A 14,253-nucleotide genomic window follows, 5' to 3' on the forward strand; every position below is an offset into this window, starting at 1 on the left:
CGCGATAACAAGCGTGAAAGAAAACGGTCGGGCCCATCGAAGTCATCCGTTTTCTGTGTTGTGCAAAGGCTTCCGCCTACTTATTTCGAAATATTCCTGCTTTTGCATTGACGGATTTAGCGAAAAAGCCGCTGTAGAAGCCGAGAGAGGAAGGGGGAAGGCAAAACGTCCCGGTGACATCCCACGTAGGAGGAAATAGGCGGTTTTATTGTGAGAGAGTGAGAGAGAGAGGGAGAGCGAGAGAGGCAGTTCTGAGCATGCGTAGTAGTAGTGTGGATAAGGGTCAGTGTAGTGTTTACGGTACTATGGTCTCCTAAGTGTTGAGTTGGCACTCGTGTAACCCCCTTTTTCGAAACTTCCCCACAGCATTTATGGAAGTCTGACACCATGAATCGCCCAGACGGACTCATCCAGCGGAGGAATGTGCCGAAGGACGCGCAGGAGAGCAACAGATTAAACGACAGCGACGATGAGAAGAAGAGTAGGAGACACTCGAGCGGAGGCGGCGGCGACGAGGATGACATGGAAGACGGCGATTCCAAGGAGACCAGATTGACCCTCATGGAGGAGGTCCTCCTGCTCGGCCTCAAGGACAAGGAGGTCAGTTCCGCCGCCCTCCCGTCACAGAAGTTTTGGGGAAAAGGGCGTGGGTGAGGGCCAGAGGTTGGGCGCCCCCCCGGGGGAAGTTGGTCATTGTACGGACGTGGCCGTTTCACCTGTCAAATTGGGACGCCTGTGTCCAGGGGGAGGGGCCCTTTGTTTCGTGGTGAGGTTGTTTCCCCCACCGAGGTCCTTTTGTTCGTATTTATGGGGTTATTTGTTAAATAAATGAGGTTATTTTGGCTGGGGCAGGTGAAATCCAGCCTGAGGTTGCCAGACGAATCTCAGGGAATTCCTTTCCTTCTTTATGGAGAGGTCACGCTACATTTACAAAAAACAATACAGTTAAAAGGAACAACCTACATTAAACAAACTTAAGGCTAAAGTGATTGGTTAAGGTTAAGCAAAAAGTCAGAATGTCCATCCAGTGGAGCGCACTGAGGTCCAAACCTTCGAGGTTTTGGATGACTTCTGTTTGATTTACGTCCAGGAAAAATAATCGTGCTATCCAAGTAAGTGTTAAAGTTTTTGTATAGGTTTACCCTCAACGTGGAACGCTGGTAATCCTTAGCTCTTCGGTAAAAATGCCCTCGACCGTAATTTTTACGTAGCCTAGTTTGAAAACGATGTTCGTAAAATCAGTCGCCACTGAAAAGATGTTTACCTATGTTCATTATTGTATGTTCAGTCACCATCAGTTTGTCAGAAGTATGCAAAGTTAGGAAAAAAAAGGGCACCGGCCAGAACTTTCTGGTACAGCCTAATTTAAAACTACTTTCAGTACCTAGCTATTTCTACAGAAGCATTCCGCATGGACTGTAAGGAACGTAACCGCGGATACGACATCCACTACAGATTGGGGGCCGTCCAATGTATTTCGCTGTGTTTAGTACTGGCCCCTGGGGGTTAATTACAGTCGTCCGATTAAATATTGCTTAAAATTCTTGTTCAGGAGGTAAAACTGCATAGAAATACCGCAACTGCCATAGTCTAGGCCGCCGCGGATAAGTACTCTAGATCTACCCTACTTTCTAAGCAGATGGGTAACCTGGTTAAAACAAATCTGAGTTACTATACAAAAATGTTGGGTGTATAAATTTTCACTACATTTCCATACATACCTATATATATACTATAGTGTATATGCCAAACAGCTGTCAATATGCATTCATAGGTATATCTGTCACTTGTCTCAACAAAGTAGGCTAACACTTTCAGAATGACAAAAAGCATCCTACTTTTTACAGGCGTGCTTAAGAAAGATGTTTTGGCATCTCAAGCATATGGGTAAAAATAACTACAATTGAATTCCAGTATGTTGTACGTTGCAGTGCTTGTATTATTTGACTACTGTAAACTAATCACTTTTTGAATTTCAATAAGCACAAATACTCAAACAATGACCAGTGATGACACATGTCCCATGTTTTTAATGGCACAAGCCTAAGAAGTGTCTTAGTCTTTTTTTTTTTTTTTTTTTTAGCAAATGCCAAAATGAATGGCTTAATTTGTAGCTGTGTTGTGAAGAGAAATCTGTCATTCTGTAACAAAGCAGTGTACTGTATTTTAGTGTCGTAGCCGAGTAACCAATGTTCCTCAAATACATGGCAGGATGCAAATTTTGAACAAAGCCATAATTGTAGCTTTTTGTATTCTTGCTTGGCATCAGTTGTGGCCTTTTTTGGTAGGATAGGGATAGAAGCCAGTGGTCACAAATATTTATTAGATGTGGATATATACAAGATTTAGATTATTGGCATTAAGAGGATTTTATCAGAATAGAAATTGTTAAGGATAATGAAGCAGAGTTTGATCAAACTTGGGAAAAAATTCTTCTTAAGCATACTGCCAAATTTTTCCTTAAATTAAGGAATGCACAATAATGAATTTGACAGGCTCTGTCATTTTTATAATTCATGGTTAATGGTATATAGTATATAGGTATTGAAAGTATAAGAGAAGAAAAATTAATAAATCATATAAAATAAAAGATAAGAAATTGAGATAACAGGCTCTTCAGAAACTCAAGACTAGGGTAGCCCTATGTAAAAAAAATTGGCAGTATAGAGATATTAAATTTTCTGGTGAAAGACAGTCATAATTTTTATTTCAAATAAATGCTAAATACATAAACGCACGCATTAATTCTTTATCAGAAAGAAACTGAAGAAACAAAAGGTGAATGAGTACACGTTTACTGTCAAGATAAAATTTTTCGTTGACAGTGTAGTTTTGATCCATATGTTACCTTGTACAGCATAATGTTTTACCCCTTAGTGGCACTTCTTATTTCATTGAATGGGTCTAGCATTCTTTCCAAGACTATTAAAATGGCTGTGCATTCTGAAATGGGTGAAGTGTGGCTTTTATGATAGTTTTGATAAGATTCTATGAAAATTTTCAATGGAATTTGAGCATAATTCACTACAACCTCTGTAACAAACTATAACATCCCCTCTCCCTTGGTAGACCATGATTTTTGTTTAGGGGGAAGGAAAAAAATCAGGGAAAAATTGATATAAATCAATTTAACCTTATTTATCTTAAAATGCCAGGTCCTACCTTTAGTTACCTGACCCTACAGGTATAGTGTTTGACCAGGTTTATTAGAAATTCCTCCACTTCATCAGGCAGTGGCCTTGTACTGTTTTCAATTGTGTAAATGTATCACTAATGGCTCCAAATGATGTGGATATGAAGACTAATCATTAAACGTGGTTTGACATTGTAGCCAATAACTGATCCATGTGTTACCTGTATAGTAATTTTTTGTCATAAAAGATGAATGTTATAAATTCCATAGAAACGGTGGAAAATGTGTTATTGCCATTAATGTCAATGTATAATAATATTTATATGAATCCCCTTAATATTCAGAGGTAAAGCTAAACTATAGTAACTTTAGGCTGGTTAAGATTATTGTAAGGTTTTTAATAATAGATATGCCGTGTAGGGGTAGTGCCATCAGTGCACCTCATGTAGTTCACTGTAGGCGTTAGTATAGGGTTCTTTGCAGTTCAATCCCTTTCATTCCTTTTACTGTACCCCTGTTCGCATTCTCTTTTTTTTCCATCTTACAGTTGTCACAGCATTATTTTCAGCTGTGAATGACCTCCTAGGTCCCAGTACTTGGCCTTTGACCTAAATGTATATACGTATTCCTATTCCAATAAGAGATGTGAGAAGAGTAATTTTATTGACAAAAGAAAACATGGAAATACCTACTAAAGAGATGATTTAAACTGAAAGTGAAATGACACTTCACGTGCTAACTGGACTGATGTATAGAATATGAAATTAGGAAACAAAGCCTGATGAATAGCGCATCAGTGGCGTGGTCGGTATGGTGTTAGCATACCATCTCGGTGGCCATGAGTTCGATTCTCAGGCATTCCATTGAGGTGTGAGAGATGTGCATTTCTGGTGATAGAAGTTCACTCTCAGCGTGGTTCGGAAGTCGCGTAAAGCCGTCGGTCCCTTTGCTGAATAACCACTGGTTCCATGGAACGTAAAAACACCATACAAACAAACAAAGCCTGAGAATTGTGAATTTGGTGTACGTATATAACTTAAGAAGCATTGCTTGTTATATAAGTTGTGGTGAAAATATTCAATTTCACATAAGTGACTTACCAAACAATTACATTAGCTGTACGCTTTCTTACCTGGCAGTCGAAAATTCAAATTCCTGGCGGCAGTAGCAGCGCTGCCATTGTTCGTGTAGGTGATACAGATCCCGCCCACTTTCGGGAATACCTGGTACTGCTGAGCTTAAGACTTCAATTCGTTTTCTGCCGGCCACGGGGTAACACCGGTGGTTTGTTGTGGAGTCGACTTTTGTCGCCGTCGTGGATTTTTGTTTTGTTTTTTGGTGATGTACAATTTCTTGGTTGTCTTTTTTGCCTCATCAGTTAGCTACCTAGTTATTAGCAAGTTATTATGAAGATGTCTGATGCTAGTTCTTCTTCAGTTAGGTTTTGCAGCGGTGGCTGCAAAACTAGATTAGCTAAACTATGTTACAATCCGCACTCCAAATGTGTTGAATTTAGGGGTCAGTGCTGAAGCAAGGAATTAACTTGTGATGAGTGCCGTAGTTTAGATGAACAAGGTTGGAAGACTTTTCAAACTCGTTTGGATAAGATGGACAAAGATAGGAGAAGGAAAACAGCTCTTAGAGCCGATAGTAAAACTAGAGTAGAGACAACTCCCGTGCCTTTAGAGGCAAACAAACCGTCACTATCTTCTCCACTTTTATCGAATATTTCACCTATTGATAGTCCTCCAACTTCAGTACCAATTACTCCAGACCAGGTATCCCAAGTTTCTGATCCCAACACCATTTCCTTGTTAGAGTCCAAGATGGACAAGAAATTTGAGTTCTTGGCAAAATCCTTTATGGATTTGGGTATGTCGTTTCGTGCGTTCGTAGAAAAGTCAAGTGAAAAGGCCAGTGTTAGGCCCAGTGTCGTGTCCGAGGAGGCAGCTGTCCGTTCCCCCTGTTCTCCTAGACAAAGGTCACTGTCATACTCCCCATCTCCCGGGAGAGACATACCAGAGGTCGAAAGGAGACTGGGGGAGTTTGCCCACGGTCAGTCGCCGACTCCGTCGACGTAGTCGACTCGTGAGTGTCCAGGAATCGCTGCTGGAAAGGCGTAGATATCAGTGAAGCGCACTTGTCGTCTGACTCGGAAGTGCAGTCGCCTGTGTCAAAGTGAAAAGTGTGGAGTGATTTAGTGTCGCGACCGTTGAAGAGAAATGCCCTGCGTACGAGAGAGATGTCACCGCCTGTTAAGAAATCCAAGGAGCACTGGAGTCCACAACCTTCCTGCAGTTTTGCACCGGACCAGTTTTTCCGGGAAGATCACCAGTCCTCTTCGGATAGCGTAACTTCGGACGGAGTCAGACGCTCACGTGCGTTACAGCAATCGCGCACTTGTGAGACGGCCTCGCCTCGTTGTGTATCGATAGGAGTTTCGACTCGTTCGCCTCATTTGTCTCGAGGAGTTTCGACTCGTTCGCCTCATTTGTCTTGAGCTGTTTCGACTCATTCGCGTTGAGCTGCTTCTACTCGCTCACCTCTTACTTCTTGAGCTGTTTCAACTCGTGCGCCTCATTTGCCACAAGCTGCTTCGACTCGTTCGCCTCATACGTCTTGAGCTGTTTCGACTCATGCGCCTCATTCGCCTTGAGCTGCTTCAACTCGTTCGCCTCATATGTCTCGTGTTGTTTCGACTCCCAGTCGTTCGTTTTCAAAGAAGAGCCGTACGACAGCCACGACTTCGTCTTCGCCTAAGGATGATGCGAAGGCCAAACCTTTGCAAGAGGATTCCGCTTTGGGTCCCTTTAAATATCAACTTCAAAAATTGATGGTCTTTTTTTAAAGAAGACAACGAGCCAGACGGAAGAGGAAGACGGGGTATCGGCCGTTCTGTCGGAAGAGGAAACTCATGACCAGGATGTGAAGCCCTCTTCTGCTTATTCTAGTCTGTTAAGGTTTCTTTTACAGACTTATCCGGATTTTTTTTAACCAGCTTTGCCTTCTTCACCCCGTCAATGTTTGTGAAGGATAGGAGATCAGCGCCTTCGGTGTTACCGAAACTAGTTCTTTCTCAGTCGTCGAAGAAAGCATTGAAGGAAGTAGAAGAGTGGCTTGCTAAGAAGAGGGAGTCAGGCAAGGCTTCGTTCACTCTTCCTCCCTTCCTCCATCGAAGCTGCAGAATAAAACCTACAGGTTTTATGCAACAGGAGAAGTTCCTTCTTTGGGAGTTTCTGCCTTCTCCCAAGGAGACCTCTCCGGTCTTGTGGACTCAAACAGAAGAGCAGTGTTCTCGGCTGCGAAAGTGTTGTTCTTTTCATCCGAGTTGGATCACCTGGTGAAGAACTTATACAAGTTGATCTAGGTCTTCAGTTTTCTGGATTGGACTATTGCAGCGTTAGCCAGAAAAATTGAAGATTGCCAGTCTCTAGATGAGGATTTTTCTGCCGACTGGCTCAATGTGTTGTCCTGTGCGGACATTGCAGTGAGAGACGGTTCAGGGGAATTGGCCACCCTATTCACTATGGGAGTACTAAAGAAGAGAGAACGGTGGTGCTCCTTCACATCTCGAGGTGTAACCACAAACCTAAAATCGGCTTTGTTGTTCTCCCCCCTGAGTAAATTTCACTTGTTTCCAGAAGAAATCATTAAGCATGTGCTGTCGGACCTCGAAAAAAAGTCCACCAATGATCTTCTCTTTCAGTCAGCGAGAAGACCTAAGGAACCTCCAGCAACAGGAGCCAAAACATCCCTTTCGAGGAGGTAAATCGAGGTGGCAGCAGAGACCAAGAACAAATCTACGAACCACCTCCAAGTCTACCAAGAAACCCTCCTTTAAGACAGAGAAATGATCAGAAGGTCCTTCACACACCCGTGGGGGCAAGACTCCATGACTACTGGGAGGAATGGAGTCAAAGAGCAGCAGAACAGTGGGTAATTCAGGTGCTTCGAGAGGGATATGTGATCCCTTTTACGCAGGATCCACCACTGTATAATACACCTGTCTGTTTGACAGCATACTCGACAGGATCAACAAGAGCATTGGCTTTAGCCAAAGAAGTAGATGGGCTCATCAACAAAGAGGCCATAGAGGAAGTAAGAGACACAAACTCCCCAGGGTTTTACAACAGGCTCTTCGTAGTCCCCAAGGCATCAGCGCTCTGAACCTCTTCGTCCGGAAGACGAAATTCCGAATGAAAACCAGTCGATCGGTAATGTCAGCCATCCAACCGGGCGACTGGATGGTATCTCTTGACATGAAGGATGCATACTTCCATGTCCCCATCCATCAGGACTCCAGGAAGTTCCTGAGATTCGTCTTCAAGAAGAGAGTCTTCCAGTTCAGAGCCCTCTGCTTCGGTCTATCAACCGCCCCTCAAGTATTTACTCGGATTCTCGCTCCTCTGGGAAAGTGGCTGCATTTGATGGGGATCAACACAGCTTTTTACTTAGACGACTGGCTCCTGAGAGCCAGATCCAGGCGTCAGTGTGTGAAGGACTTGGAGAAGACACTTACTTTGACACAACAATTGGGTATCATAGTAAACACGGAGAAGTCCCAATTGATTCCAACTCAGAGGATTCTCTATTTAGGGATGATACTAGACACTAGCTTTTTGGGTTTTTCTCTCCCCGAAGAGGATAGAGTCCTGCCTGTCAACAGTCCAGCAATTTCTGGTTCGCCTGTCCTGCTCAGCGCTCGAATGGATGAGCATACTCGGGACCCTGGCTTCAGAGGAGAGTTTTGTCAGGTTAGGACGCCTACACATGAGGCTGCTTCAGTTCTTCTTGAAAGCAAATATGTCTCGGAAGACACAGTCGGACTCACTAGTTTTCCCCCTGACGGAAGAGATAAAGATGGATCTTCGTTGGTGGCTTTCGAGGGAAAGATCACAAGAAGGAATCTTCCTAGTCGTGTCGAACCCCGACCTGCAGTTCTTCTCAGACGCCTCAGACAGCGGATGGGGAGCCCTCCTAGGAGACGAGTGTGTCAGGTCTGTGGACAGAACGAGAAAAAACCTTGCACATCAATGGGAAGGAATTGAAGGCCATCCTCTTAGGGCTACAAGCGTTCGACCACTTAGTCACTGGAAGAAATGTAGTGGTCTACTCGGACAACACCACAGCGTTGTCATATGTACGGAAGCAGGGAGGGACCCACTCATTCTCTCTACACACGATAGCCGAAGATCTCCTCACCTGGACGAACGATAAGAGGATCACCCTTTTTCCAAGATTCGTGCAAGGGAGAATGAACGTACTTGCAGACGAACTGACTCTGGTAAATCAGGTGTTACCAACAGAATGGACTCTGCACGAGTGTGTGTGTCAGGACCTCTGGAAGCTTTGGGGAAGACCATCAATAGATCTGTTCGCCACATCGAGGAACAATCGCCTTCCCATTTTCTGTTCTCCGATTCTAGAACCACTAGCGTGGAGAACAGATGCGATGCTGCTAGATTGAACAGGACTGAACAAGTCTTAAACAAGCTTCAATCACACCAGAATGTGACAATGACCCTAGTGGCGCCATTCTGGCCCAGGAAAGAGTGATTCCCAGTCCTTCTCAATCTGCTGGTGGATTTTCCCAGACTACTTCCACAAAATCCATCGCTTCTCAGACAACCCCATTTCAAACTATATCACCAAGGGTTGTCCGCTCTGGCCCTGACAGGATTCAGACTGTCGGGAACCTGGTCAGAGCAAAAGGGTTTTCGCGAAGGGCGTCAGAGGCTATTGCTAGCTGCCGAAGGTCTTCTGCCAAGCTCTACCAGTCCAAGTGGAGAGTTTTTAGGTCATGGTGCAGACGACATAGCATCTCCTCTTCTGAGACATCTATAACAGAAATTGCAGAATTTTTGTTATTTCTGAGGAACACCAAGAAGTTGGCCACTTCAACTATTAAAGGATATGATATAGGGCCATGCTTTCATAGGTTTTCAAGCATAGAGGCCTTGACATTTCATCAAATCAGGACATCAATGACCTGATCAGATCCTTTAGTTCCTCCAAGATTTTCAAGCCTGAAGAAGTGGAATGGAACTTGGATGTAGTTTTAAGGTGGCTCAACGGCCCCCAATTCGAACCATTGAATTCTGCAACTTTGAGGGATGTAACTAGGAAGAGTGGCCTTAGCCACAGCGGGAAGAGTAAGCGAGTTGCAGGCGATGAGTAAGGAAGTGGGTTTCACCCAGGGCAATGCAGTTTGCTCTTATGTAACAGATTTTCTCGCTAAAAATGAGGATCCTTCGAATCCTTGGCCCCGTTCTTTCAAGATAAAGAACCTAACGGACTTAGTTGGGTCGGAAGATGAGGAACGCACATTGTGTCCGGTCAGAGCCATCAGACACTACCTGACTAGGACAGAAACTGTGATAGGAGAGTAGTTTCGACTCTGGTGCTCGGTGAAAGACCCGTCTCAGCCTCTTTCAAAGAATGCAATCTCCTTTTTCCTGAGGAGTTTGATCCGAGAAGCGCATGACCAAACTGAGGAACATGCTCTTAGGGTGCTGAAAGTGAAGACGCATGAAATTCATGCAGTAGCAATGTCATTGGCTTTCAGACAGAATAGTATGTCTCTTATCCTCCATTATGCAAACTACGTTCTGGAGGTCGAAATCGGTGTTTGCATCTCACTATTTGAAGGAGGTAGAAACTACTTACAAAAACTGCTTTAGATTGGGACCGTTGTCAGTAGCGGGAATGGTGTTGGGAGAGGAAGCATAGGGGGACTTGGTTTTTTTCCTCTATCTCCTCGCCTTGAATTTGAGGTTTTTTGATTTTGTGGGAAGCCTGGGGGTACATGCTCCTGAAGAACCACCAGTCCTTATATCTGGTAAACGGTTACCATATGGTTTTTAGTGTAGGTGATGGTTTTTTTTTTGTATGGTTTTTTTTATCTGGTCTTTTCGCCACAGGGCAGCAGCAAATCATTGTTGTTTTTTGTCAATCATCGGTGAACCTTTCATGATTGCAAAAATCCACCATAGTAGGGACGACCCTGGCCTTTACTGCCACATCTCCTACATGCGATGAGAGCCAGAGGCAGTATCTACCTGTAGCTGCTCTCTCACAAGGTAAGGCACTGCAGACATTATATATACAGTAATGTGAGCACATGACTTATTTTTATTTAGAAAGCTGTCCATATACCCACCTTCCAGGTAATGTGGAGTCTGCTAATGTACATAATTGTTTGGTAAGTCACTTATGTGAAAATGATATTTTAATGATAAAATAAGGTTTCACATATACTTTCCAAACAATTACATAATCAGAGCCCTCCCTCCTCCCCACAGATGGACATTGCGGCTCAACGAATTGAAGTCTTAAGCTCAGCAGTACCAGGTATTCCCGAAAGTGAGTGGGATCTGTATCACCTATACGAACAATGGCAGCGCTGCTACCGCTGCCAGGAATTTGAATTTTCGACTGCCAGGTAAGAAAGCGTACAGCTAATGTAATTGTTTGGTAAGTATATGTGAAACCTTATTTTATCATTAAAATATCATGTTTGCCTATTCTCAGTAAAATGGAGAAAGGAATTGATATACGTGCCACTATTTAGGTTAACAAACTTTTTGTGAAGCAGGGGATGAATAGATCAAATATTTGAGTTAGGCCATACCCAAGCAACATTTTATGGGTTTTAGAAATCCCCTTCTGATGGCTTTTGTTTTCAGAGTATAATATCGCCAGTTCCTGTGTCAGTATGGAATTGGTAGTAAATCTGTAAAATTTAAAGTTATTTTCCATGAAGGCAGCAGATGTAAAGTTAATGTTACTTTTTAGTCAAGTTGAATTTAAATTTAATAAAGTAGTGCCATGAAGAGGATTGTTGTTATCTCTGGAGTTAATCAGGAATAATGTACTAGATAAAATATGCAAACAGAAATAATGAGGACAAAGTATGCATTGGAAGACTAGAAAAAGGTAATCAAAGAATGGGATTTCTGAATAAGATATGGAAATCATGTAGGCAGGCTGTAATTGTATTCAAAAGTAAGATTGAACAAAAGTACAATCTCTGTTACTACCTGGACATGAACCATCATATGTAAAAAGAATTTTTAGTCAGATTAGAAGTTAGTTCCGTTGATGCTACTTTTGTATATAATGTGGACTAAATTTAACAATGTTTTAGGACATAAAACATGAATGTTGGTTATAAATGTGGTGGGTTTGTATGGGAAAGTGAATTTTTATATGATAAATAGGAATTTTGTACAGTACAATACGTACTTGGGAGGAAGAATTTGATAATAAGTAGGTCTCAGAAAACTTATAAATCATGTCTCTCTGTGACTTACAAAATAATTTTGATTTTTGATTGTTGCTACAAACAAATTGCAAATATGATTTAGATTTGAATGTGTACAGTAGAACCCCAGACCTCAAAGCTAATCTGTTCCAGGAGAAGCGTCGAGATGCGATTCAGTCAAGATCCAAGTAAATTTTTTCCATAAAAAAATGGATTGCGTAAACTGTTCTTGATAAACTGTTTTTAACCTAACTTTGCCTTGTTATACAAAAAATTACACTTAATTTACAATTAAATAACATTATCATAGATGTCCTTTTTATATTTTTAATGTATACTGTTTAAAAAAAACGCCTACGTCCAATGCAGCCCCACATTACCAATGGTTGACCGAGCACCATAGGCTAGGCTAGGTATAGTATGTACTGTACTGGGTAGGCACAAAACTTGTTGCTAATGGTAAAACATTGAAAAACAAGCCTATTTATTACAGTAAATTAATAAAATATTAAATATTAAATCCTAAATCAGTTGCATGAATGCCTTATTATTTTCTCTCAAAAATCTCCACCAGAAGTTCAATTGTAGTTCTTACCGTTTTCCTCTTCTGCTTGTCTGCAATGACTGTCTCGGGACCCACGATTGAATCAAAATACAGTACAGGAAGCCACAAAAACTTAAGGAAATATATTCATGTACAAGCATGTACTTGCCCAAAACAGTACTGTAGCAGCAGAGAGAGCTGGCTTTAAACATTGCCAACTAGCAGCAACTGCCTGAAACACTTTTGTTTACAAAAATCATATGGTTCATCGGGTCAGATTCCGGTTTTTTGTTCAAGCTCTTAATGCAAAATTTACTCAAAATTTTGCACTGAAATTTCATTGTCAAGTTTTAAGATGATCGGGCACTGGGGTTCTCTGTAGAATGTAATGCTAATAATCTTTTGACAACATGCATGCATGTTTTTATATTTTAGATGTCTTTTACTAAATATATTCCAATGAAGCAATTAGTTTATTTAAAAAAATCAAAATAAACTTATAAAGTTTTAACAGATAACATGTAAATACTACTTATCAAATATGTACTATAGTATTAGTACTGGTCTTCAACCCATTTACCTTGCAAATCTTTTTGATCCTTATTATGTTTACAGAAATACTTTAGGAGATTTTGTGGCTTGACTTTTTTTTCTTACTTGTGTTTCAGGGTTACACTAGCTTTTGGAATGACTGTATTTCTTCTGGTCTTCGTGGATGCATACTAATAGAATTAGCACTAAGAGGAAGGGTTGAATTAGAAAAAGCTGGACTTCGACGAAAATCTTTATTAAACAGAAAGGTAAGACAGAGTATTTATTTTGATAAGAAGTTAGACCAGGGTATGAATATTTACTTTTTGTGGAACATTGACAACTGCAGCGTGTACTATTCCTACTTGGTTTGTGTGAGTTTTGTTTTGCAATGCCAGAGGCATGAATTCATAGATTTCATCCTGGTAAAACAACTCGGCATATCATTAAGTAGGTGCTAGTTTATTAAAATTATCGAGCGTAGTTTACCCCGTAGGGGGATAGTGCCAACAGTGCACCTCATACAATGCACTCTAAGCTGCACTTTAGAGATTACCGAAGGTTCTTTGCAGTCTCCCTTTGGTCCCTAGCTGCAACCCCTTTGATTCCTTTTTACTTTTCCTTCTGTTTATATTCTCATTCTTCCAACTTACGGTACCTTCCACACACTGCTTTCCACCCTCTCCAAACAATTGGTTCATAGTGCAACTATGAAGTTTCCCTCCTTTTACACCTTTTAATCCTTAGTACTGTCAATTTCTTTCAGCATTTGGCCTAAAGTCTATAGTACATACTCTGTTCTATTTCATATAAAAGTATTTTACAACCTTGCGCTTTTGTCAGTGATAAAATCTTCAACATACATCACATTCTTGGGGCAAGAAGATGATACTGTCTGCTTTTCAGGTACTGTATCTATAGATTGAAAAGTGAACCTGCTTTCAGATACCTATAAATTGAAAAATGGTTTTCCACAAGAAAGTTTTTTAATACTGTAGCATGATTTTCCTCTTGGAAATCAACAACATTATGAGCCAGTTACCAATAGGAGACTGTTTTACTGTATTGTATACTCTATCCAACCCATGACATGCTTGGTTTACTGTTAATATTGCTTTATGAAAGTAGATACTACTTTTATGTATGCAACTTACCAAGTAGTTACATAGCTATAGTTTCTACAACCGTCGGCAGCTAGAATATTTGAAATTCGCGGTAGCGCTAGTTTGTTTTGGTCAGGTGATACCCCCCGCCCACTATTGGGGGAGTGAGGAACCAATGACGTACAAAAATCAGTTGTTTTTGCCGGCTGGTACTGTTAACACAGTTTCACTAGTCAGCGGAGTTTTTGGAATTCTTTACTGTCGCTCGTTGTTGGAGTTATTTGGTGAAGTACTCTGAAAATATTGGTAGCTTTTGTTTTTGGTGATTAGCTACTTAGGAATTTAAATAGTTTTAAAAATTTTTGCACTGAAATTACTAGTTTTGAATTGGTCTACAAATGTCAGACCTAGTACATCTGGGATTAGGTATTGCAGTAAAGGCTGAAATACTAGGATCGCTAAAGCTTGTAATGATCCACATTCAGTTTGCACAGGTTGTAGGGGACAGACTTGTGCGCGGATCAAACATGTGGAGAATGTATTAATTGGAGTCAAAGAACTTGGAAGATCTTGACTAGTTACACAAACAAGTTGAGAGATAAAAAGAGAAAAGCGGCTTCTAGAGCTAAAGCTAAAAGCTTAGTTAGTCAGGAATTGTCTAATGATAATTTGTCTCTTT

At 41.4% G+C, this 14,253-nt stretch overlaps 1 protein-coding gene across 1 annotated transcript in view; it reads left to right on the top strand.

Annotated features, from left to right (window-relative positions):
* Nucleotides 1-224: 224 nt before the first annotated feature.
* The window catches only part of LOC135216743 (Golgi phosphoprotein 3 homolog sauron-like), a 55,605-nt gene continuing 41,576 nt past the window's right edge, over nt 225-14,253 (top strand). The window contains exons 1-2 of the mRNA XM_064252216.1: nt 225-600; nt 12,609-12,740. Coding sequence (XP_064108286.1) covers nt 388-600; nt 12,609-12,740 — 345 coding nt within the window. The 5' untranslated portion in view covers nt 225-387. The remainder of the gene's footprint in view (nt 601-12,608; nt 12,741-14,253) is intronic.

The sequence above is a fragment of the Macrobrachium nipponense genome, chromosome 6 (assembly GCF_015104395.2).
Source record: "Macrobrachium nipponense isolate FS-2020 chromosome 6, ASM1510439v2, whole genome shotgun sequence".
NCBI classification, from domain to species: Eukaryota; Metazoa; Arthropoda; class Malacostraca; order Decapoda; family Palaemonidae; genus Macrobrachium; species Macrobrachium nipponense.